Below are 26,755 nucleotides of genomic sequence, written 5' to 3'. Positions count from 1 at the left end.
GTCATTGTTACAAACATGGCGTCCCTTGTCATCTCGTCCTTTCGGTCTGGTCTTATTAAAGGAGCTCAACGTTACTCTGTAAGTATATTAAACAATTCTTCTGTTTTTTTCCCTCATTGGTTTATCTTATCTTAGTTCATATCATACTGTGGATAATATTGGCTTATGTTAAATCGCTGTAATCTTCACCAAATCTATTAACCTTTACTCCCAACCTATACGTTGGACTTTCGCATTTTCTTTCTCTCGCAACCTTCAAATTAAATTGTCATATGCCGAGTCAGAATGACATTTCATTAAGAAATGAAATTTGCTAATCGAAAGGCTGTACAGTTCTATGGAATTAGAAACTATATTTTACTATCAACCGCCGTGGAAATGTATTTGTTATTTAACACTAGGTCAGCTGTGAATGAATATACGTATGATTAATTCATCTGTCTTGAATTTATGTCTCTCTCTTCAGTGTATCACATAGTCGAGACTCCGAAATAGAATATTTCCCAAATTGAAAATAACTTGGTTGATTCCTTTGCGCATCCGTTCGTGTGCGCACTAATGCACAGAAATATACGGACGCCTGAAAACATGCGTGTTTCTAAAGGTTTCCAACCGTGACTCTTTCGTCTTTTAAAAACATCCCGATTGTGATCATTTCATCTTTTAAAAGCGTTTCAAACATGATTATCTCTTCCCCCTCCGCTAGTCTAAATAGGGGGTGGAGCACAATGAGTAATATTTACTGCATTTTTGATTTTGACCCAAAAATATTTTTTTACAAATGTTCGCTACCTTACAAAAACTATATCAACTGAGCAAATGACCTTCTCTGAATGCATTAAAAGCACTATAACATATTCAGAACACTAATTCAAGAAATTATCTCCGATCTCTTTGAGTAGAAAAAAAGACTTAATTAGCTGGGGCAAAATGAGTAAGACACGATAGGGTAAATTTACTTCTTCAATTCTTCAGAATTAAATTTGAAAAAAAACAAAAAACAAAACAAAACAAAAGTAATTCATGCACATAAGTATCTGTATTTAGATATCAGAAAGATCAGAAATGCAACAAAAATTTTAAATATCTCAGTCAAATGAAAGAGGCTCATGGAAAAATGGCACATGATATGAAATTAAGGAAACTCGACAAAATCCAAAAGCTCAGCATAAAATATTCTCTATAACTTCTTCACGATCTGATGGAGTGGCTCTCTTCCTGATATATATATATATATATATATAGGTTATGAGCGATAGTGGTGTCAATTAGACCCAGAGGTTTCAGGTAATGCTGAGTAAGTGCTATGTATTAGACCAAAGTTAAGCTCTAGGTTCGGTTATTATGCGAATAGGGGGTCCAACTCAGGTCGTATAAATATTTATAAATGTTCTATATTATACACAGCCTTGGCTTTTTTTTCTTATGAAAAGTAAATCCTTATATTCACATGGTATATATATATATATATATATATAGCGTGTGAATATAAGGATATATATATATATATAGCGTGTGAATATAAGGATATATATATATACCATGTCATTAAAAACAAAGTACTGTATACAATGCAGTTTGCTATCATTGCTATTTTCCTTTACTTATTGCTACTTTTCATCACCTTTTCCCCTTTTCTGATGAGTTGTAGTGTACTTGAGCAATGTATTCGATAAGCTCATTATTGCTGTAATACTGCAAAAATAAGATATATAAAATAAAATATGGGATGCTTATTTTCGCCTGGTGAAATGCTTAGCAGTATTTCACTCCTTGCTACATTCTGAGTTCAAATTCAGCCAAAGTTGACTTTGCCTTTCATCTTTATGAGGTCAATAAATTAAGTACCAGAGTAATTGCAAATGCTTGAAACCTGGTGTTCAAACCAGTCAAGGTTTGTTGCAACTGTCTGTAAGTATTCAAAATGATTTCTTATTTAATTTACTATACGTACTACAGTAATCCCTTGCCATATCGCAATTCACCTATCACGACTCAGTACACCGAGGTTCACTTATTGTGCACTGGGTTAATATGATCGACTTACCCATTCCCCATAAATTTCAAGCTTTGATCAAGTCTACTGGATCAGAACTTATCTGGAGGTTAAACAACTTTAACAACTAGTAACTGACTTATCTTCACTAATAAGGGACCTTCTACATAATCACTTTTATAAATTTCCACCTGGAGATTATATCTTGTAGAGATACATCCTCTGCAGGAAATTTCTATTTTAATAGATCGTTACATTGCATCTATCTTTTCTTGTGAAGTAAACACCTCTGATGAGACCCCAATGAGGGTTGAAAATTAAAGCTGTTCATAATTTTTTTCAATCTACAGAGAAATAGGTAAATTTGATATGCTTTTATGTTTAAGCTTACATGTATATATTCAAAATATGTGTGTGTGTGTGTGTGTGTGTGTGTGTGTGTGTGTGTGTGTGTACATGAAGATGGATATTCCATGGCCTTGTTTGACAAAAACATGAGTGAAGTGGTGATAAAGCCACTGTCTCCTTCTCAGGTCTCATAGTCTTGCATGCTGCTTGGTGACCTCATTATGCCAGTGACATGAAAAAAGCACCCAGTACATGCAGTAAAGTGGTTGGCATTAGGAAGGGCATCCAGCCAAAGAAACCATGTCAAAACAGTTACTGGAACATGATGCAGTCCTTGGATCCATTAGATCCTGTCAAACCACCCAACCCATGCCAGTGTAGAACATGGACATTGAACGATGACAATGATTATGATTTGTTGTTGAAATAATGGCCAATGTTTTATACTTTTAAAAACATATGAAATAATAAGAAATCTCTTACTTGAAAAACAAGTAGGGATTAGTGGCAGGAAGAGCCACCAGCTGTAAAATCCTGCTTTGTCCAACTCATGCTAACATAAAAAAACAGATATTAAAGAAACAAATGAATGAATAGACAAAACCTCTTTTCTATGATTCAAATTTTATACAATATGTATTAATATTCTAGTTCAACGCATTTCCATTCACAAATTCAAATAATTTTCAATTTGAAATGTTAGATTTTCATTTCTTATTTATTCTTTTATGTATATTTTATTCATATATATATATTTATTCCCTCTATATTTCAGAGTAATTACAAATGCTTGAAACGTGGTGTTCAAACCAGTCAAGGGTTGTTGCAACTGTCTGTAAGTATTTAAAATCATTTCTTATTTCATTTACTATACCTACTACATTAATCACTTGCCATATCATGGTTCACCTATCACACACTCAGTACATTGTGGTTCACCTATCATGCACTCAGTACATTGTAGATTTTTCTGGCTAATGTATATCGCAGGTTTCTGTGGCTGATAGGTATTTATATTTTTTTAGATTTTATTTCTCTGGGAGGTTTTGGAATGTAACACCCGCAGTGGACGAGGGATTACTGTATTTACAATATTTATTTACCTGTTTACAGTAGATGCATCACTCACAAGGCTTTTTTATAGCTTCAGGCCAACCAAAGCTTTGTGAGTGGATTTGGTAGAGGGGAAACTGAAGGAATCCTGTCATGTGTGTGTGTTTGTGTCTCTTTGTCTTGACATCATATGACATTTGGAAACAAATGTCATCATCATGCAAGTGGTGTCCAACATCCCTAATCTTCTATGAAAACATGCCAAGTCATGGGGAAATATCACGTTGCTTAAAAACAAGTGAGAGACAGGAACATGAAAGGACATCTAACCATAGAAAATCTGTTTCAGTGAATTCCCTCTGGCTTTTGCAAACATGGAAAAGTGGATGTTAAATGATGTTGTAATATCCTATCAGAAATAGTGCACCCCCAGATCTAGAAAATACAGTTTACAAAAGTCTTCCCACAATACAAATTAGTTCTCACCTAGAATATTCTGAAGCACCTTCAGGCGCCAAAGTCTGGTGACGAGCCTGATTAGGGAGGTAATAAGCAGCAAAGATGACATGAAATAATAAGTCTTTCTGATTTTGAGAGGAGGAACAAGTCAATTACATCAACCCCAGTACTTGACTGGTACTTATTTTATTGATCCTGAAAGGATGAAAGACAAAACCATGGCAAGATAATAATACCGTTGACACTAACTTTCTTACACAGCTGCAGATTGTGGTGGAAGGATACAGTTAATTAAACTGATCCTGATACTTAACTGTTACTTATTTTATTGGCCCCCAAGAGAAAGAAATGCAAAGTTGATCTGGATGGGAGCTGAACTTAGAACATAGCTAGGAACATAGCTGAATACCATGAGCTGTTGTAATAATAATAATAATAATAATAATAATAATAATAATGCTAAAAGTTAAATAATATATTAATTAAATGACTGTTTTGTTTCCTTTCAGGTAAATGAGCCTGTTGCCAAATCTATGAAAAAACATGTTGTTACCATGGTACCTGGAGACGGTGTTGGTGCCAGTCTAATGACCAGTGTACAAGATATCTTTACAGCTGCTGGTGTACCTGTGGACTTTGAGGAAATTTTCATTAGGTATATATTAAGAACAAATATTATCAACAAGATCAGTAAATTCCTGTTGGTGATCTTTCAAAATGTTTCGATATGAGGTGGTATCAAAAAGTTCCCAGGCTAGTTCCGTAGCATACCAATAAATGGCTGCACATGGTTGCATGTGCAGTGAGAGCTTGCTGTGACCTTCATGAAGCAGTGCACTGAGTGATATTGCTGTGTTTATCTCACAGGTTGTGGAATTTATGGGGGTTTTTTTTGTGATCATGTGTATGCTGTAGTCTGCAATTTTTGTCATGGACAGGAAGTTGGAACAAAGAGCCAACATGAAATTTTGCTACAGTGACATTGAGCATGCTTCAGCAAGTTTACGGCGACGAGGCAATGGGTTGTATGCAGTGTTTCGAGTGGCATGGGCACTTCAAAAGGCATAACAAAGCTGCAGCTCAATCAAAAGCATGCTCATCAGTTTTTTGACATCTGCAGTATTGTGCATTGAGAATTCATCCCCCAGGGCTAGACTATCAATTGAGAGTGTTACTGTAACATTTCGAAGTGTTTGAGGGGAAACATTCATTGGAAGTGACCAAATCTGTGGAGCACAAAGAATTCGATTCTTCACCAAGCTCTCTTTACTCATGGGTTTCTCACCAAAAACAATATCATATTGCTTCCACAACCACCCTATCAGCCAGATTTAGCGCCTGCAGACTTCTCTCTGTTCCCCAAGATGAAAATGCAGCTCAAAGGTTGCCATTTTAACACTGTTGTCAAGATCAAGAGTGAATCATGGAAGATCCTTGATTCACTTACAGGAAACAACTTCCAGACTGGACTCCAAAAGTGGCAGTAAATTACCTGTGTATTGCTGTGCAGGGGGACTATATCAAAGGTGATGATGTTAAAACTTAGGTAAATAAGTTATTTCATTAGTAAACATAACTAGTCCAGGAAATTTTCAATACCACCTCATGTGCATGTTTATTATTATTCCATTTTATTATTCAAAGCTCTTGATTTTACTTGCTTTGGTTAATTCTGTGAGAGTGAACAGCAACCTATCGTCAAAAGTCTCACAGGGTCTCTTTCCACAATACTTAACATTCAAGTATCAATCTCAAAATCCTCACTGTCCCCAGAAGAGTAGTTTTTTGGCAGGGTCCACCCTCATGTCAATTCTAATTTCTCCGATATATTTCTCAAACTCTGTTATTTGTGCTCCCATTCCCCCTACAACTTCTGGGATGACAGTTAATCTCTTCATTGCCCACATTCTTGCAATTTTGTTTTTTAGTAACTTGTATTTTTCCATCTTTTGCAGCACTTTGTCTCCCATGCATGTGTCCCCAGGTATGGTAAGATCTATGATCTTAGCTTCTTTCTTCCTTTTATCCACTACAATATTGTCTGGTCTCTGAGCATCAATTAGTGAGTCACACTGAATTGTGAAATCCCATAAGATTTTATATTCATTATTCTCAGTGGCACCTTCTAGTTTATGTTTGTATTATTTCTGTGTTCTTTCAAGACCATACTTCTCACACAATCTTCAGTGAACAAACTTAACTATTTTATCATACCTCCTTTTGTATTCCTTTTGGGCCAATTTACTACACTCACAGATTATTTTGTTTTTGCTGCCACATATCCTACAAAGGGGAAATTCATTGTTCTTATTTATTTGGAACTTGGTGTAATTAGTTCTGAGCTTGTTCATGGGCACTGCATACCAATGTCTCAGTGCATCCTTTCAGATCATTTCTCCTTAGTGATCCCCAGGTATTAACCTTGTCTTTCCTTCGATTTCTCTGAGGTATTGCCCATACATTGCTTTCATTTTCCAGTTGTTTAATTTTTGTTCTCTGTCTTGTTTCTTAAATGTTTTTGGGTGCCACAATTTTAGTAGGTAACATGTTGTTTCTAACAGAGGCAAGCAAGGGTTCAGTCTGCTGTTTGACGTACCATCCTGGAATGTTTTCCTTATTTGACAATACAGATCTTGCGTCCTATGAGGCCTCTTCCTCCCTTGTACTTAGACACATAGTCTACTGATATCTCTTTTAGGGTGCAGTTCCTTGTTCATTGTCATCACTTACCTGGTTTTTCTATCCAATTCCTCAAGCTCATTTTTTGTCTGTCTAATACCTGCACCGTTTTGCATTAAGGAAACAGCCCATGTATTCATTGCTCTGATCTTGTTCTTTCCATTGAACCTACTCTCCATGATTAATTTGGTTCTTCTGAGATATTCTTGCCTAAGGCTTTCCTTCATCTCACTTTCCTTGATTTTGTCATACTCCAAAATACCCAGATACTTACATCTATTCATCTCAATATCCTTGATTCTCTCACTGTTGGGTAGATCTACATCATCAGATGTCACTACTTTGCCTCTTTTTATGGTAAACATACCACACATTTTTATCCAAATTCCATCCTTACTGAATGTTTGCAGTGTTGAAACAAGACCATTTACTTCATATTCACTCTTACAGAATATCTTTAAGTCATCCATATATAGCAATTGATTTAAGTTTCTGCCATTTTTCAAGGTGTGACTTTCTGTAATATCTGTGTGAGGGGTTTCATGCAAATCACAAACAGCAATGGTGACAGACTATTTCCCTGGAATATGCCTCTCCTGATGTTAAACTTCATGATTATTATTATTATTACTACTACTACTACTACTACTACTACTACTATGTGAAGATGCATGGCTTAGTGGTTAGGGCATTGCATTCACAATTGCTAGATCGTAGTTTCAGTTCCTAGACCAGGTGGTGTGTTGTGTTCTTGAGCAAAGCACTTCATCTCACATTGCTCTGCGATCACTTCAACACCTGATATGTGGTACACCATGCACCTGTTCAGGCAATGTTGATCTGATGGAGGGAGTGAGCTAATTGTACAGTGCATTCATTTGATCACCATAAACTAATCATTTGTGCAGGTCATTTGACAAAAGCTGAACAATCAGCTGTCTTCAATGGAAGAGTCCACCACTACTACATTTTGAGTTCAAATCCATGGAAGTTGACTTTGCCTTTCATCCTTTTGAAGTCAATAAAATAAGTACCAGTTGAACACTGTGATTGATGTAATTGACTTACTCCTTCCCCTGAACTTGCTGGCCTTGTGCCAAAAATTTGAAGTTATTACTACTACTACTACGTTCTACTACTACTGAGTTCAAATTTCACCAAGGTTGATTTTGCCTTTCATCCTTTTGGAGTCAATAAAATAAGTACTAGTTGAGCACCAGGGTCAGTTTAATCGTCTATCCACCCCGTCTCCCATAATTGCTGGCCTTGTGCTAAAATTTGAAACTATTGTTATTGTTGTTACTGCTGCTGCTACTACAGGCAAGCTAGCAGAATTGTTTGTGCTATTTCTGCCGGTTGCATATTTCACTGAGATTGATTCTGCCTTTCATCCTTTTGGGGTCAATAAAATAGGTACCAGTCAACCCATGCCAACATGGAAGATGGAGGGTAAATGATGATGATGAGCACTGGGGGTTGATGTAATCAACTAGCCCACTTCTCCAAAATTTCAGGCCTTTTGCTCATAATAGAAAGAATTGTTAAAGTATCACTATAAGCCAATAAATGGAAAGTGACTGCAAGTGTGCAGTAGTTATTACAATTTAATGATATTTAGGGGACAGTGGAAGACAAGTATATTTGTAGTAATTAATGTTAGATATCTACTTTAAGAATCCTACAGAAGATAAGAGGACAATGAAAAAAAATGCCAGTGACAGATAGGGCAAGTGTGGAAAAAGGAAAGAGATCGAGGGAAAACCTCATCTGCCCTTTGACACATTTACTTTTAACTATGCTGGATGGTCACATCCTTTTTTTTGACCAGTAAAGAGAATAAAGGGATGAGTTTAGTCACCAACAAGCCAATCATTATATCAAGCTGTATTGTAATGTGGTTCATGTATGAGATTTGTTGAAATTCTTCAGTACATCAAGGTTGAATTGTTTTCTGGTCTTGACCACAAAACCTACTTTTTTAGATGCAATTTTAGTCATGTTGTTAGTACGTTTGATTAATTAGCTGTAAGAGGTGTGACTTATGTATTAGTACAAGTTGTAGTGAATTGACATACTAGCATAAAATTTTGATGTAAATGTATTGTCTTTTTTCATTATTATTATTATTATTGTTTAATCCCATGCCAGCCATGATTGAGCAGAGCTGTGATGAAAGGCTATGGCTATCCCATTCTTTTTTCAATCATATATTACGAAGTATGTCCTCTTTTTTTAAGACAGAAGTGTGTAAATTGAGGGGAGTTTGATTGCTATTTCTAACAGATTTAGAAACCACATTTAAATTCTTTCATTGGTTTGTCAGATGTTATTGTTTACTTCTTGAGTTTAACTTACACATGTTAAACTGTAACTGATTATTGAAACCCTCCTCCTCTACCCCTTCCAAAGCTCTGATTTACACTTTAAAACTTCTACCTTAAGATTATTTTATTATTGCATTCTTGATGATCAGGTAATGGAACATGGGTTCCTTGGGACTTAGACTTCTGGCAGTTTGTTATTCTTGAGAAGACATGTCAAACTAAGTAAAATCATGATTGTCCTTGCATCCAGGTACGTCCCCTGCATCCCTCTTCAGCTGAACCACCCTAATCTTGTGGGCTCATGTGTGCAGGTGCCACATAAAGGGCACTTGTGCCAGTACCATGTAAAAGCACCCAGTACACTCTGTAAAGTGGTTTATATTAAGAAGGGCATCCAGTCATAGAAACCATGCCCAAACAGACATGAAACCCAGGCAGCTTTTCAGCTGCCCAGCTCCTGTCGAACCATCCAATCAGTGCCAGCATGGAAAATAGAGTTAAATAATGATGATGATGGTGTGATTGTTTATTTTTAGAATGACATTGTAGAGTAGATGTGAGGTGCAGGTTTGAACATAAAACAGTATATTCGGGCTACATATGGTCAGTTGAAATACTAAAGGGTTAAGGTGCAAGCATTGCTGTGTGACTGAGAAGTTCACTTTAACAATTATATAGTTCTGGATTTATTAAAACTTCTATCTTAAGATTAGTTTATAACTGCACTCTTTCTGGTCAGGTAAAGAAATGTGGGTTTGTTACTGTTTAAGCTTCAGTCATGGCTGTATAGTATCTCAATGTGCGGTGCCTTCAGCAAGTGTCTTCTGTCATATCTTCAGGTAAAAAAAAGCCTTGGAAATTATGTAGAAGCTCATTAGAGGGACTGTTCTTATTCTTGAGTGATTGACTTATGTTGCCAGGTTCATTCAGTGTAGTCTGCTTTACTGTAAGCATTCAAACCAGGTATCCAATCAGTGGATAACTTCCTCTTCCATTCTTCCCACCATTATTAAAGACTGAATAAAAAACATGGGTGCTTCACTTTCTCTTCTGACTAAACCCTTAAAAAAGCAATAGTCACCAATACTAATAAAACACTAGTAAGATTAAGGCCATGTGGTTAGAGTGTTGGGCATATGAACATAAAGTCATAGATTCTATTTTGGGACCAGGCAGTGCATTGTCTCTTTGAGCAAGACTCTTTATTTCACATGTCTACCTAACCAAAAATAAGTACCAGCAGGGAGTTGCTTCAGTCTTCTCTCTTTTCAGCTGTCACATCCTGGATATTCTGCTGTGTCAGGTGTGTCAAAAGGGCATCTTTATCTGCTCTCATAGGAACCTAAAGCAATTAACAAAAGCATGGTACCATGTACCATGCTTTTGTTAATTGTTTTAAGTACTAAGCCATACTTACTATTGTGTGGTGGCTATGTTTTGCTCATGTAGACAAACCAATGAAAAAGCCTTTTTATAATCATTTGACCTACAAAAAGTAGCAGCTAAATCACAACACACCATCTTGAAAAAGTGAATGATATATTAGGTAATGCAGTTCTAGATTCACATGAAGCAATCAGACTATTTCACTGTAGGTATGCCATCAATCATGACCCTGTTCCTTTAGGGTTTACCTGGGATTCTATAACTTGTGTGTATGTATGTGAAATTATGATTATCTTGATGTACAAAATATATTTGAAAGTGTCACAGTTTTGATTACACGAAATGCTTATTGCTGATGATCTTTTTTTCAGTGAAGTACAGCCAAGTCAAAGTGCAAGTTTAGATACTGTTGTTGAATCATTCAAAAGAAATGGTGTTGGCATCAAAGGCATCATTGCAACTCCTGCTGATGCCAAAGGCGGCGTGTTGGAAAGTTTAAACATGAAGTTAAGGTTGGTAGCTTTTCCTGACACAAGTTGTTTTCTAGAAGAACTAAATCATACACAGTCTGGAATAAGTAAACACACACACACACACAAACACCATAATACCAACTCACAGATTATAAGTTCAAATCCACTGCTGGCATTTTAATATATTTCTATGACTAGCTCTTAATTCTAAAATGTTTCAGTTTATCTATCTTCCAGGAGGGGGTACCAGGTCATCTGGGAATATTATGATAGAGTGGCCTCTGTCAATGGGGAGAATAATTTGATTCACTTCATACCATGAAACCTGACTGCTGTTGATTTAAACTGGAATTTTGGAGATTTTTTTTCTTGTAATTAAAATTGTAATATAAAAGTATTAAAAATACAACTGTTTAGACGTTACTCTCTTCCAGACGTGAACTTGATATGTTTGCCAATGTCGTTTGGATTAAAAGCATGCCAGGCATCAAAACCCGACATAAGGATATGAATTTTGTGGTAATTCGTGAACAGAGAGAAGGTGAATACAGTGGACTTGAACATGAGGTAAAGAAATTAAGAAAAACACTGCAGTTTTGAGATTAGTGTCAATACTCGGAATCAATATTTTTCTTATAATTTTAAGCATTTCATGTCACAGCTGTAAAAATGGTAGAGCAACAGCTTAAATGTCTTATTTAGATACATCTCTTTATAGCTTTGAAATCCTTCCAAGGTTGACTTTGTATTTCTTCCTTTTATGATCAATAAAATATGTATCGGCTAGTCATGCAGATAATATAATCACCTGTTTCATAATCATCGTTGTCATCAAACATCCCCTTTTCCATGCATGCATGTGTTGGACAGAGTTTATTGAGGGAGATTTTCTATGATCAGATGCTCTTTCTTTCACCAACCACCACTTATTTCCAAGCAAGGTAGTCTTACCCCATGGCTAGATATGTTGTCACAGAATACTGGAAAGTAATGACACTGCTAGTATGACAGTGTCCAATCATTTACAACTATGCCATCAACTATACCCTTCTCCAGTGTGTATACCTATGATAGAAATATATTTTAGGCTTTTGAAGGAATCCAACACTAGAAATAGTGACCTGCTTGATAAGAATGTTACCTTAGTTTAGAAAGAAAATCTATTTTAAATCCATTCTTGTACTGCATATGTGTGTGTATATATATATATATATATATATATATATATATATATATATATATGCAATGAATAGACTGTTGTCTAAATTATGCAAAAATGAAAATAACACTGACACCTCATTTTAACAGATATCATCATCATCGTCGTTTAACGTCCACTTTCCATGGGTTGGACGATTTGACTGAGGACTGGTGGAACAGGAGGTGACACCAGGCTCCAATCTGATTTGGCAGTTTCTACAGCTGAATACCCCTCCTAACGCCAACCACTCTGAGAGTGAAGTGGGTGCTTTTACGTGCCACTGGCACGAGGGCCAGTCAGGCGGGTACTGGCAATGGCCACGCTCGAAGTGGTGTATTTTACGTGCCACCTGCACAGGAGCCAGTCCATCGGCACTGGCAATGATCTCGCTCAGATGTCTTACTGGCAAAGGCCATGCTCGAAATGGTGTATTACGTGTCACCTGCACAGGAGCCAGTCCATCGGCACTGGCAACGATCTCGCTCGATATATTTACCAAAATTACATAAAAATATCTTGAAATACTAAAGAGTAAATTTATTCAATAAAATTGCCATAGGTTTCAATCACGGCCTCCAGACGACTTCAGAATCTTCTACAACTCTTCTGGATGGTCTCCTTGTTTAAGTTGGTGAATGCTGCCATAATCCTTGCCTTCAGTTCATTTTTGGTGTTACAATGAGTTTTGTCGGTCTCTCACTCAACTGTGCCTCACACAATAATCAAGGAGGTTGTAGTGTGGGGAGTTAGGTGGGCAGATGTTAGGGGTGGGGTGTTCGCAGATATTGTCTGACAGCCATGACTGTGTTCTCTTCCTTGTGTAGCATGGTGCAGAGTCCTGTTATCAGCAGCCACCATCTTGACCCAGGGCAGCACTACCTCCTCCAGGCACTTGATGTTGGTCTCTGTGTTGAGTTTGAGGCCGTGTGAGAAAATGAATGGAGGCATAACATCACCATCACTAGTGATCACTCAAAACACCATGATGTTGACTGGATTTTTATCACTCTCAGTACATGTTTGTATTAGAGCTTCCAGTGTGAATGCCAAGCAGTACAGCATATCATTTCCAAATTTCTGGCTGAGTGAATTGCTATATATATATATATATAGTTGAAAAGTTAACGCTCATAATACATAGGCATTTGAATTAACTTTTTTACAGTCCAGCTGTCCTTTGACACGGAATTTCGTCTGTCTATAAACAAAAGCTCTGAATAGACTTATATAAGTGGATATGTATTATTTATAAATCAAATAATGTAAATAAGTCAAAACAAATTGTTGGCCATTTTGGTTTTTTTTATGATTTTTTTAATGTTATCTTATATTATTTAATATTTATAGTATAAAATGTTATAAATAAATTATCAGATTGTCAATTGAATCGCTCTGTTTAATTTATTGTTTATATATATATATATTAATAGTAAAAAAATTGCATTATTTAACAATAACAAATCTTTTAAGGGTATGACCTCAGACCAAGTTTGCTGCAATTTGAGTTTACATTTAATATTCTCTCCTTTTTTTTCCTGTGTAGAGTACCCATGGTGTTGTAGAGAGCTTGAAGATTATGACTCGTGATAATTCACGGAGGATTGCTAAATTTGCATTTGATTATGCTATTCGACATAACAGGAAGAAGGTCACTGCAGTCCATAAAGCAAATATCATGTAAGTTGATGTTACTCAAGCCATTTGCAAGCATAAAATCAGATGATATAACAATTTGTTTCTGTTTGTGACAATTACCACTGATATATTTTTAATTGGTAACCAGTTAATAAAAGTTAATCTAAAGCAAGCTAGTGAGTGTTCCTTCCTTGATGCACCTCAAGGTCCTGGGGGACACATCCTTTGTGCTCCCACCCACACCTCCCAGAACAAGTTGCACGTTTATTGCTGGTTGTACCAGCATTGGGCAGAGTCTGCAATATATTTTTTGAACAGACCCCTCTACCTAAGAAACAAAAACATCCCTTATCAACATGTGCAATGGATGATGCAGTATGGTTATTCTTTCAAACCCCGCTTCATATTGCAGTTTTAGTGGTCTTATTCACACCAGGCACCAAACTATTTGTATTGGACCTGCAATGTGTAATTAGAATGTTGCAGGAAAGAATTGCAAGATGATTCCACAAGCCAAGCCAACCAGCAAGAGACCTAGGGGTAGATCAAGAATGAGATGCTTGGATAATATCTATAGTCTCAGTTGGTCGTACTTAGAAATCCAGCCAGAAAGTGTTATGATGTTTGATTCTCAAGAGGTACCTGAGGATTCCACCCCAAAATCCCTCCTGGGAATAGTGAGTGGAAAAAATGGATGGATAGGTGGATAAAGCAAGCTAAAAATATTGTGATTTAGTGTCCTAGTTTGTGTTTGTCACTGCCTTAGTGAAACAGAGTTAGATTCTCCATTGACATTACAACTGTGCTTTTCTGAAAACTGTTGGAATAAAAAAAATCTCTTGCTTCAGAACTTTAAAAACAAGTAAGAGATTAGTGACAAGAAAATTACGAAAGAAAAAACAGATGTAAAAGAAAAGTATGAGGTCAAGTTGCATTGTGTTGGAAAGAATAGATTGTTTTTTTGATGATCATCATCATCGTTTAACGTCCGCCTTCCATGCTAGCATGGGTAGGATGATTTGACTAAGGACTGGTGAACTAGATGGCTACACCAGGCTCCTATCTAATTTGGCAGAGTTTCTATAGCTGGATGCCCTTTCTAACACCAACCACTCCAAGGGTGACAAGATTTCAGAACCAGAATCTGAACGGATAAATGCAATACAGGGCATCTTGTCCAAGATTGAAAATTTAATCAAAATCCTTATATTATTTATTTTAGTAGAGAAATGATATGGTGTTGAGTAATTAAAGAGACATTAAGCTAAGTAAAATCATGGTTGCCCCTGCATACAGGCATGTCCTATGAATCCCTCTTCAGCAGAGGGATCCTAATCTTATTTCTTTATTGCCCACAAGGGGCTAAATATAGAGGGGACAAACAAGGACAGACAAAGGAATTAAGTTTATTACATCGACCCCAGTGTGGTACTTAATTTATTGACCCCAAAAGGATGAAAAGCAAAGTCGATCCCGGCAGAATTTGAACTCAGAACGTAACGGCAAACAAAATAAGCGTTTCGCCTGGCATGCTAACGTTTCTGCCAGCTCGCCGCCTTATCCTAATCTTGCAGACTTGTGAGTGCTGGTGCCACGTAAAAAGCACCCATGCCGGTGCTGTGTAAAAGCACCCAGTACACTCTGTAAAGAGGTTGGTATTAGGAAGGGCATCCAGCTGTAGAAATCATGCCAAAACAAACATAAAGCCTGGACAGCTCCTGTTAAACCACCCAGCCCATGCCAGCATGGAAAACAGACATCAATTAATAATACAGTGTTCCCGTAATTTATGGTGTCATACTTTATTCCAGTTGGCAGCAGCATTAACTTGTGTCCAAGTAGTTAATCTATAGTGAGTGACTGAGCCTCTTCGTCCTGGTGGGTGCTGGTGCCTGAGGTTCAGGCCAAGATCAGTATAGAAGAGATGGGGGCATTTATCACAAAATAGGGTTGGCAGGGGATAAGGAAGTGCAAATCATTCTTTGTGTCTTCAATGTTTGATCTCTGCATCTTGACATCTGTTATTTTCTATCTGGTTCATTCTCTCAACAATGACATGCCGCCACTTTGGGAAGTCCTTGGCAATTGTCTCCATGGTATTTGGGTCAATGGAGCAGTGGAGTAGAGTGGCCTCTAGCTGGTCTTGGAAACGGAATTTGGTAGCTCTGCCTGGTTTGGTGCCTGAGACCAACTCCTCAAATGGGAGTTGATGGGGGAGCTGTGTTTGAGGCATATTCCAGTATACTGTCATAGTAATGTATTTATATGCACAGAGTCATACATTTGACCCCTATAAAAATACTTTAAAATATCATTCAATAAGTGTATGATGAAACTTACTAAATTTATTTTTTCCACAAAATATATTTGTGAAATACAACTGTATCCTATATGCCAGCAAGTACATTAGGTATACTGATTTATTTATTTCATATCACAACTGGAGGACCATACAATGCAGGATATTTTTATTCAGAAGCATGTTTTCTCAGATACTTATATCTTTTGCCAGTATGCATTAGCAGAAGATAGATGCAACAATATTTTAAATAAATATTTGATTTTACCAAAATAAAAAAAAAAAATATAAATAATTGCATGCCAACATAGTAAAATTGATGTTACAAATGTTGTCTGAATTGTTTTTCATTTACTGTTGAAATAATTAATTTCTCTTACTTTAGATTATTGATCTATTGATTTTAAAGTATTTGTTTTTCAGAAGAACTAATGTCAAAAATATCTCTTCTGCTCTTGCTCATTATCTTACAGGTAATGATAAAGTATTATACACCAAATTGGTGGAGCAAATGCAGCTAACAAATTTATTTCTAAATTTTTTTTTTATTTTGTAATTTAGTCAAGAGAGGGGGTGGTGAGATAGTGCTCATGACTTTTGCAGTTATTCTTAGATGGAGAGACAGCATTCCCAATTTTTGCAGGCATTGTTCAGCTTGAGTACCTCTAGATCATTGTCTGCAAAGAGAATATGTACAGGAATGGAATTCCAGAATGACTGGAGATCTGGGGAGGAAGGATTGGGCGAAGCCTTGAGGCTGTGTAGCAATGAGTGGTAGGGAGATTAAAAAAACTGCTGATAATCAGAGAGGAAGATTCTTAACTTTACAAAAGTGGGAGCTAATTTGGTGAGTTGTCTTAATACTTATTTGAATTAATGTTTCTTTTCTTAAAAATAAAACTATAAATCTATAAATTGTGAATTTTTCAGGAAACTTGGTGATGGTCTATTTCTGCAGTGTTGCCATGAGGTAGCAGCAATGTATCCCAGAATTGAATTAGACACAATGATTGTTGACAACTGCTGCATGCAGGTAAGTTTTCGTTAACTTAATTTAAATGTTAATTTTGTTGTGTCTTGGAAGGGGGTGGGGGTGGAGAGAGTGCATTATGCTAACACTAAACATATGCACTGATTCTGTTTCATTTCTTTATTTGTCAGTTGCTTAACCAATTAACTAATCAGTTAATTAATTGTGCCTTTGATCCTTTCGGGGTTGGTAAAATAACTACCTGTTAAGCACTGGAGTTGATGTAATCAACTTAACCCCCTTCTCTGCAATTGCTGACCTTGTGAAACCAATTAATTAATCATTTGGTCAATCAATCAATCAGTTAGGTTTGTCAAATTCCTTTCTTTGTCATTCGCAACCTCATCAATGACGTGCTTTCTTCACTCCAAGTCTGAGGGCATGTTATTGATGAGGTTATGAATGGCAACAAAAGGACTTTGATAAACTTAGCTGATTGATTGATTGGCCGAGCAATTAATTAAACAGTCAATAAGTTAATGGGTTAAATAGTTAACCCATTGATAAATAAGAAATAAAGAAGCGAAATTGTACCAGTGTGTGTGTTAATTATTAGTATAGTGACATTTAATAGATGGAACAAAATATGTTTCAACACATGAGTTCACATCAAGAATCTTGGAAACCAAATACAAAAGCGAAATAAATGTTAATTGCTATAATTAAAGTAAATTCAGTCAGGTTGTTCAAAAGTGAAAAGGTAATTTTAACCCATTGCTTATATAACTTATGCTTGGTTACTTTCATGCCTTAGAAATAAATGCTATATATGTGCACCTGTATGGTGTGCATATTCATTCTCTTTGTTAACAATATTGTTTAATAAAGTTTTAACATCTCAAGATAAGAGAGCCTCTATATGGCTGCGCCAACTTTCTAGGAGTAGCAGCTAAATCTTCTAAACACATCCTACCATCTTAGAAGAGGAAGAAAATGTGGCTAATTCAACCCTATGTTGTTGGCACTCCGTCGCTTACGACGTCGAGCGTTCCAGTTGATGCGATCAACGGAACAGCCTGCTCGTGAAATTAACGTGCAAGTGGCTGAGCACTCCACAAACACGTGTACCCTTAACGTAGTTCTCGGGGATATTCAGCATGACACAGTGTGACAAGGCTGATTCTTTGAATTACAGGTACAACAGAAACAGGAAGAAAGAGTGAGGGAAAGTTGTGGTGGAAGAGTACAGCAGGGTTTGCCACCATCCCTTGCCGGAGCCTCATGGAGCTTTAGGTGTTTTCGCTCAATAAACACTCACAACGCCCGGTCTGGGAATCGAAACCACGATCCTACGACCACGAGTCTGCTGCCCTATCCACTGGGCCATTGCGCCTCCACAATTCAACCCTATACACAGTACTGTACCTGAAAGAGTTCACAGCTGGAACAGCTTCAATCATAGTTCTGTTTGATTACAATATGATTTGAGGTTAAGCAGCAACCATTATCTTTCATTTGAAAGAGAATTAATCAGTTTTTATTTCATTTGTTTTATACTTTTCATATATTGTCTTTACCTATATATACAGTTGGTGTCTAACCCTCATCAATTTGATGTTATGGTACTTCCCAACCTCTATGGCAATATTGTGGACAATTTAGCTGCTGGTCTTATTGGAGGTGCAGGTGTTGTACCTGGTGGCAGTTATAGCCATGAAGTTGCTGTTTTTGAGCCAGTAAGTGTTTATTACTTTTACACTTTCTTATAACTGCCTTTCTTACTCTGATCTTAGTTATGAAGATGACAAGTATTTGGTTAAGTTCATCAAAAGGTAGATAAAAGGATATGGTTTACAGCATGTGTAAGAGATAGTGGGAGGAGAGGCGGGAGTAAGTATTACATGATTACTGTATTTGATGGCATAAAACATGCACAAGCATATCAGATGCAGCCAATCTCAGCAGTACATATTTGGTAAGAAAAACGTTTTAGTGCATTAAATCTTATGGGAGGCCTAACTTTGCATATAGGACCTTTTTTTTCCTTCTTGAGACATTTTTTTGAAAAAAAATCTACGTCTTATATGCCATCAAATACAGTAAGTTTGAAACAAATCTATTTACTGAAGGTTTAAAGAAATATTAATGTGAATTCTATAATCCCTTCGTGTATAAACTTTTCATACCTGATCATCAGACACTGACGAAGCTGAAAAATAAAACAGCCACTTTATATGGTCTTAGTAATAGATTCTATCAGCAAACAGCTCAAAATTGTTTAATGTTCTTTTTTTTTACATCCAATAAATTGATTAGCAAATCTTTTTAGATTGAAGATTTAAGTCACAACTGTTGAGGACTACAAGTATCTTGTGTCACTCCTAGTGGAAACAAAAAAAAGAAAAACGAAAAATATCAAGGCATAACAAGCCCTCCTGACATGTATATGAAGAAAACAGTTGCAGCATGAAATCTATTACAAATCTCAGCAACAGACATTTTACTGTGTCTGAAGCATCAACACTTAAAAGAAGGAATCTTTTATTTTAACAGGATCACTTCTTTTAATGAATCTGCTGTTAAGTAGAAGAACTAAAAAGGAAACTACTATTTACTCTAAAGAAACCAGCTGAATACTTGACACATGATAACCAACCACAACTGGAACAGCAGATGTGGGTTAAATCATGGGACTACTGTTCGGCTACTGTTTTCTTTGTAAATCTAAAATTACATTGGAAGATATTTTACAAAGTAAAGGAGGCTGTACATGTAACATGTGTACAATCTCATCAGCTTTGTTTGACTCTAGTTTAATTAGTCTTAAATAATTTGTAAGGCCACTTAATGTGAGATCTGTTTTGCTGTCAGACAGGGTTAGTTATCAATCTCTGTTATTAACAAGAATAACTGTACAATCAGTAATCATCATCACCATCATCAGTTTCAATGTCCACTTTTCCATGCTTTCATGGGTTGGACAGAATTTATGAAAGTAAATTTTCTATGGCCAGATGCCCTTCCTGTTACCAATCCTCACCTACTTCCAAGTAAGTTAATATTTCCCTCATGACAAAAAATGTTTGCCTGCAAGATTGGAACTGCAGTTTTGATATTGCAGCCATCTTTGTCAACCATTGCATTTATCAGATCTCATTGTCCTCTCATATTGTCTTATTTTCCTTCACTCTTCCCATTCAATAACTTTTTTTTGAATTTAACTACAAAAAAAAAAACATGACACCTGGGTACAATTTAAATGTGTATTTTGAATTTAACTATAAAAAACATGACACTTGGGTACAATTTAAATGTGTATTTTGAATTTAACTATAAAAAACATGACACCTGGGTACAATTTAAATGTTGTGTAAATTCGATCATAAAAAGAATTCTGATCACACACCATCATTCATTGTTTTAGCATCCACATTTCTATGCTTGCGTGGACTGGATGGAATTTATTGAGCCAGATTTTCTGTCTGGATGCTCTTCCTGTCACCAGCCCTTACATGTTTCTAAACAAGGTGATATTTCCCCATGGCCAGACATGTTTTTCATGGATGATTAGAAGTGAATGATATTCATTTACAACAATCATGTGATGTCAAGAGGCACAAACGTACACTTTCAGACGCATGCATATACATGTGTGTATGTGTGTGTATATATATGTGTGTATATATATATGTGTGTGTGTGTATGTGTATGTATATATATATATTGTGTGTATATATATATGTGTGTGTGTGTGTGTGTATATATATATATATTGTATATATATGTGTGTATATATATATATATTGTGTATATATGTGTGTATATATGTGTGTGTATATATGTGTGTATACATATGTGTGTATATATATATATATTGTGTATATATGTGTGTATATATGTGTGTGTATATATGTGTGTATATATGTGTGTATACATGTGTGTATATATATATATGTGTGTGTGTGTGTATATATATATATATGCCGGTGTTAAAACGTGGGTAGCTGATGAAGTAGAATGTTCTCTATGTGGCTCGTGTGTTCTCGTCTACGTTTGTTTGCAATGTCCTGTACCCAGATATGCACCTATACATACAGGTGGATGTCGGTATGCACATACCTGTACGTATATATGCATATACTCATTTACTATTTGTTTATATATATATATATATATATATATATATATGTATATATGACAAAATTCTATCAGCCTACTAATCTACTCATAAGGCTTTGGTTGGCCTGGGAAGGTGCCATGCAATGGGACTGAACCAGAAACCCTGTGCCTATTGTTTAATATATGTTTACCATAACTATGTAAATATAAATACTTTTTTTTATTTGCTAGGGTGCTCGTCATCCATATGCTGAGGCATTTGGTAAGAATATAGCCAACCCAACTGCTATCTTACGAGCTGCTTGTAAGATGCTTCAACATATACACCTGGATTACCATGCTGATATGATATCAAAAGCTCTCTATAAAGTCATTGAAGAGGGCAAGGTCAGTCTCTTTATAACTTCTTTGTGGAAGGGAAAGTAGAGCTTAGGTGCTAAAGGAGTGATGTTGTGTCATTCGTTTATCAATCTATCCACTTACCTTACAAATACTGGAATTTCTGTCTTTGTTATTTTCTACAACCTAATGATAAAGCTAGTTTTCTCACCAACGATATCTAGGTCACTGGTTGGGTATAATTGTAGAAATAATATTCAAGTGTTGTGTATGTAATGAGCATTATAAATTTATATGTATTAGGCTTTAGTGGCTTTATATGGGTGTATGTGTCTGTTGCTTGTTTCTGTAGAATTTTATATTTATGTTTATTGTTACTCTAGCCAAGACAATGACATCTTTTTGTATGTCAGAATACATTATCCAATGAATTCTTCTTTATTGAAAATTGTGGTGTCATTTGAGTGAATTATGGCTGCTTTTTTGGCAGGCCAAGCAACCACATAGTCCCCTTTATTAGCTCATTTATCATGTTTCAGTTCAGCTGTTGTCAGTAACATGGAATGAAAAAAGTTTCATTGCTTGTGACTATAAGAATGCATATATGAAGATTTCACTGTTAGAGTCATTTCTATAGAAGTAACTCGGTTAAGTATACAGCAAAGGCTTTAATGCTTCCTAAAAAAAGTTTGTCAAGTTAGTAGTTTTTGCTGTTAATGTATTAGGTAATGATATGAACTTTTTGTTGTTCTTTTGGATGCTTGCTTAGTCCAATATTTTCTGTTGCAGGTTCGAACTCCTGACATGGGTGGCTACTCTTCAACAACTGATCTCACATTGGCAGTCATCGACAACTTAAATCTATGATAATAGGTATTACTGTATCTAACATCTTTGCTTCTGTTTCATTGTGTGGCCTTGCGCCAATGTTAGAAATCAATGTTAGGCTTAATTTATACATGCAAGTTTTAAAGAACAAGATGAATGAGAATATTCTCTTCCAGTTTTATACCAGTATGTTCTGTTACAAAATAATTTGTGAACCATTAAATCATTAAATTGTTAATATTATGCTTAAGAAGAAAGCAGTGAGTTGGCAGAATCGTTAACATGCCGGGCAAAATGCTTACCAGCATTTCATCCATCATTACATTCTGAGTTCAAATTCCGCCGAGGTCGACTTTGCCTTTCATCCTTTCAAGGTTGATAAAATAAAGTACCAATTGAGCACTGGGGTCGATGTAATTGACTTACCCCCTCCCCCAAAATGACTAGCCTTGTGTCAAAATTTAAAACCAATATACTTAATAAGGGTAGTGGATTTGCTCACAGATTCATTAGAGGCTGAGCAAAATGCCTGTTGGTATTTAGTTACAGCCCTTTGTGTTCAGAATTCAAATCCTGTTGAAGTCAACATGCCTTTCATCATTTTGGGGCTGATACAATAAAGCACCAGTCAAGTACTGGAGTCAATATAATTGATCATACATGCCATCAAAATGTGTGGCCTTGTGCCAATATTAGGCTTAATTTATACATGCAAGTGTTAAAGAACAAGATGAATGAGAATATTCTCTTCCAGTTTTATACCAGTATGTTCTGTTTATTGTATACAAATCATTAAACTGTAACAGGATTGTCTTAAAAGATGTTACTTCAAATCAAAATCTGTAGTAATTGTAGCTCCTCATTCTACTGGATTTGTGCCTCAGTTACCATCCTATTTAAAGGACCAGTTGTGTGTATATTTCATTCTATAGCTTTCTTCACAGGAATAGAGGATCTAGCAGTCAGAAATACTCAGTGTGCAAAGACTGCTCCATTATTTCCATTTATAGTCAGGTAGAAATTGTTATTATTTCTGTTTCATTATGAAGTTCAATTTTCAGGAAGGGATTCAATTAAAATTCATCTTTACTGCTCTTAGATTAACACACCTAGGGTAAACAATATGCTTTGAGAAAAATTAATAAACGAACAGAATATTTACATTTAAAACTAGAATTCATAGATTTTTTTTTTTTCCTTTCCATTGTTGAAAACTTGTAATGCTTAGAAAGAACTTAGTAATAATTTCATGTCTTGGTGTCAGTCTATTGTAAATACACTCTAGTTTTCAGTGGAAATTAAGTTTGGTTTGTTCAGTAACAACTCAGGGATTTCATTGAGTAGAATGTTTTTAGGCTGACATGATAGAATGTCTACAGTTATTGAGACACCAATCTGGCAACATAACAGACAATTCTCCATCACTGTCTTTTCTGGTTGTTACCTTATAGCAAATAATGAATGCATTTGGTATACAACACATATCATTTAGTCATGCCGTTTAGAAATTTAGGTTTAAAACTCATATTACTGAGAAAATTATCAGGAATTACATGATGGCAATTTCTACCTTTATTGCAGTCATTGTCAGATTTGATGTAGAATGAGGGACCATATAGTTTTAAAAACTAAACAAGAAAATGAGAGACTTGATCAGGTTTATATGAAATTTATGATAAAAGATGTATTTGGTTTAAGAAATTATCTTCATATTTTTTCTTTTTATAATTCTTCCACCAGAGTCATGCAGATGTAGTACAACTACAATTGCTTCAACTAATGAATTACAAGCTTTTTGTTACAAATTTAAAGTTCAGTCCATGTTAAAGCATTTATATACAGATGTGCTAAAAAACATATGGTCTTTGTGGTTTGTCACTAAGTTATGTAAAAACAATTTTAAAAATCTAACAACAATGACTTTAATATAGTAAAGTGTACAAATTTTATTAGTGGTTAGTTTCACATGACTTTCCTGATTAATGAAACTACACGAATAGTAAACAACATAAATGTCAGCTATTATTATCTTTCCTTCAACAGTTTTAACCATATGAGTCATTTAGAGAATCATATCAATATCTCACTGTTGAATATTTTCTTTTTTCTTAAAATAATTTCAAATATAAACTTTCACAAAGATGAAAAATAAATGTCTTGACTTGCTGTTTTTTGTTAAAAGATTTTTTATTTAATATTTATTTACAATAAAACAAGAGGATTATTTCATACTAAACAATGTTTTTTCTCATAGAAACTAGATCTTTTATGTGTGAAATGATGAAAAGATCCCAAAAGATTTAGAAATCAATGTATAAAATTTGAATTCTTATTTAATACAATATGAAATGTTTGTAAATAAATGCATTAACAAATCCCAGCTTTACATGTATCTTCTTTTTCTTTTTAAATTATAATTCAAATATTAAGCTAAATGAATTATTTTGCAATAAAAAAACAAAGATATTTTTATTAGAAGACAGGCATTCTGAGACTAACAGAAACTTATACATTTCAATAAAACCAAGACAAATTATTTTTAGCTGAGCTTGGTATTTTGTATGACAAAATATTATTAGTGGTCCACTGTTAGTTCAACACATATTTAGTATCACAAGATGTCAACTGTAATACTGAAGTACATGCAATCTAATTTCAGATTTGGTATTTTAAGATAATGCACTTTATTCATTCAAATCAAACTAATCCACAGATCACAATAACTATAATAGTTGGCAATTATCTGCGGAGCAAAAAAGGCAATATTGTACAAACTTTATCATTAATGATGTGTACGTGGTTACAAGTCCATAGATTGTGAGGTCTGTAAAATGACTGACATTTTACAATGGTACAAAAAAAAAAAAAAAGACAGCATCAATATTTCTCATGTTTGGTGTACTTACTCGATTAGTGAATACATATATAATACACTCTTTGGTTTTATTTCCTTTTCGGTAAATTTTTCAACATCCATGATACACCAACCTGAAAAAGAAAACAGATCACAGCATGAATATAATGTCAACTTAAATTTCTAAATGAATGGTTAAGAAGTTCGCTTCCCAACTACATGTTTTCGAGTTCAGTTCCACTGCATGACACCTTGGGAAGTGTCTTCTATTATAGCCCCAGGCCAGTTAAAAGTCTTGTGAGTGGATTTTGTTGACAAAACCTGAAAGTGCATTGTAGATATGATGTGTTCAGTAAAGGAAGAGAATAGTCAACATTTTACAAATCTGTCATAAAAGCTGTTTAAAGTTTGTTTCAAGGTTTTTTTTGTTAAGTTACTAATTGGAATATGTATGTAAGTGAACTATTGTTGTCTAATAAGCGTTGATATATTGAAAGAAGACAATTGTAATTTTTTATTATATCTTTTTGATTCATAGCTAGCTTATAAATATGACTGTAAAATGTTTTGGTTATATTGGAGATATTAATTTCATAACAAAGAAAAGAAAGAGGAAAAGAAAACAGTATAAATGTCCATCACATGTCTATACCAAACAAATTTAATTATCAGACAACTTTTGTCTCTACAACACTTGGAATCCTTTGAGCCCATCTCTTGCTTGCTTACTACCAACCTTCCATGTGAAAGAGTGTGAATTAAGCTCTAACTTTTTTTTTTTTTTGCATGGATAAAAATGAGGTTTCAGATATATCGTTAAGACGAAAAAGCAATTTTTGAAAATTTGTTGAATATTCCCTTCTACTGAATGCTTCATATATATATATATATATATATATATAATGGAGTGGAGGTGGGGGAGTCCATGTTTGTGTAAGTGAGTTAATGTTGACCTTCATCTTCACATTTTTGCCAGTTGTAAATAATGGCCTTCCAAGCAAACAATATCATTTGCTTGCAGTTTACTGTGGAACCACACTCAGGTTTCTTGACATGGCACATAATCTTTGTAAAAGAAAGGTCTCATTCAACTGGTGTCATTTGTTTCCAGATCTTTGCATAACCACATCCAAGTTGTTTGACAGATTGAAGGGCATTAGTGTTCGGAAGGGAACCAGCCATAGAAAATTCTGCTCCAACTTAGTCTTGTCTGACCCATGCAGGTCTTTATTGTTTTAAAGTCTTTCCATGCTTGCATAATAATGAAGAAAATATATCATCTCACCCAAGTTATTAACATAAAAATAAGTACAAAACAGTAAGAGAAAGAAATATAATGGTTAGGAAACCAATGATATTAAAGTGTTAAAGAATGAAATAAGAAATAAAGAAGCATCAAAATAATCACTCAAACTGTTAGATCATATTGGGTTGGTGCACAATTATTGCAGCTTTTTCTCAACAAATTTTATCCAACAAAAACAATAACAATATTTTAAAAAAAACTTCTTTAAATGACAGTCTGACCGTCTGCCAAGCAAGTGGGAAGCAGTAATTGAAGTAGATGGTGAATATGCTCTGGAATAATCATTTAAAGATGTTTTTGTTACATGTTGTTATTATTTTTGTTGAAAAAAAAGCTGCAATAATTATGCACCAACTCAATAATTTAAACAAAAATGAGTGGCCATACAACATAAATTCTTGATTTCTTAAAATCATCTCCACCTCTAGAGCATGTATCATAAATGGCAAATGAGATCAGGCCACGCCACTTGACAAGGGGATATAA

The 26,755-nt window shown here is 35.2% G+C and overlaps 2 protein-coding genes across 5 annotated transcripts in view; one reads left to right on the top strand and one right to left on the bottom strand.

Moving 5' to 3' along the window:
* On the top strand, window positions 1-24,484 carry LOC106868683 (isocitrate dehydrogenase [NAD] subunit beta, mitochondrial). The gene is made up of 10 exons (XM_014914067.3): window positions 1-78; window positions 3,120-3,179; window positions 4,366-4,511; window positions 10,617-10,757; window positions 11,153-11,285; window positions 13,463-13,596; window positions 16,784-16,886; window positions 18,413-18,559; window positions 21,174-21,329; window positions 22,071-24,484. Exons 1-10 carry the CDS (start codon window positions 16-18, stop codon window positions 22,146-22,148), a joined length of 1,161 nt encoding a protein of 386 aa, XP_014769553.1. The 5' UTR covers window positions 1-15; the 3' UTR covers window positions 22,149-24,484.
* The window catches only part of LOC106868684 (ADP-ribosylation factor-like protein 3), a 16,444-nt gene continuing 12,766 nt past the window's right edge, over window positions 23,078-26,755 (bottom strand). For 3 of the 4 annotated variants that reach the window (XM_014914069.3, XM_052977770.2, XM_089346747.1), the window contains exon 6: window positions 24,278-25,097. In XM_014914069.3, the coding sequence (XP_014769555.1) occupies window positions 25,053-25,097 (45 nt within the window). In that variant the 3' untranslated portion in view covers window positions 24,278-25,052. Of the gene's footprint in view, window positions 23,219-24,277; window positions 25,098-26,755 lie in introns of those variants that run through there. The other variant, XM_014914068.3, reaches the window with a different exon arrangement.

This window comes from Octopus bimaculoides, chromosome 2 (assembly GCF_046866305.1).
Source record: "Octopus bimaculoides isolate indiv1 chromosome 2, ASM4686630v1, whole genome shotgun sequence".
Taxonomy (NCBI): Eukaryota; Metazoa; Mollusca; class Cephalopoda; order Octopoda; family Octopodidae; genus Octopus; species Octopus bimaculoides.
Note: the sequence above shows the minus strand (reverse complement) of the source record. Positions and strands in the feature narration are given on the sequence as shown.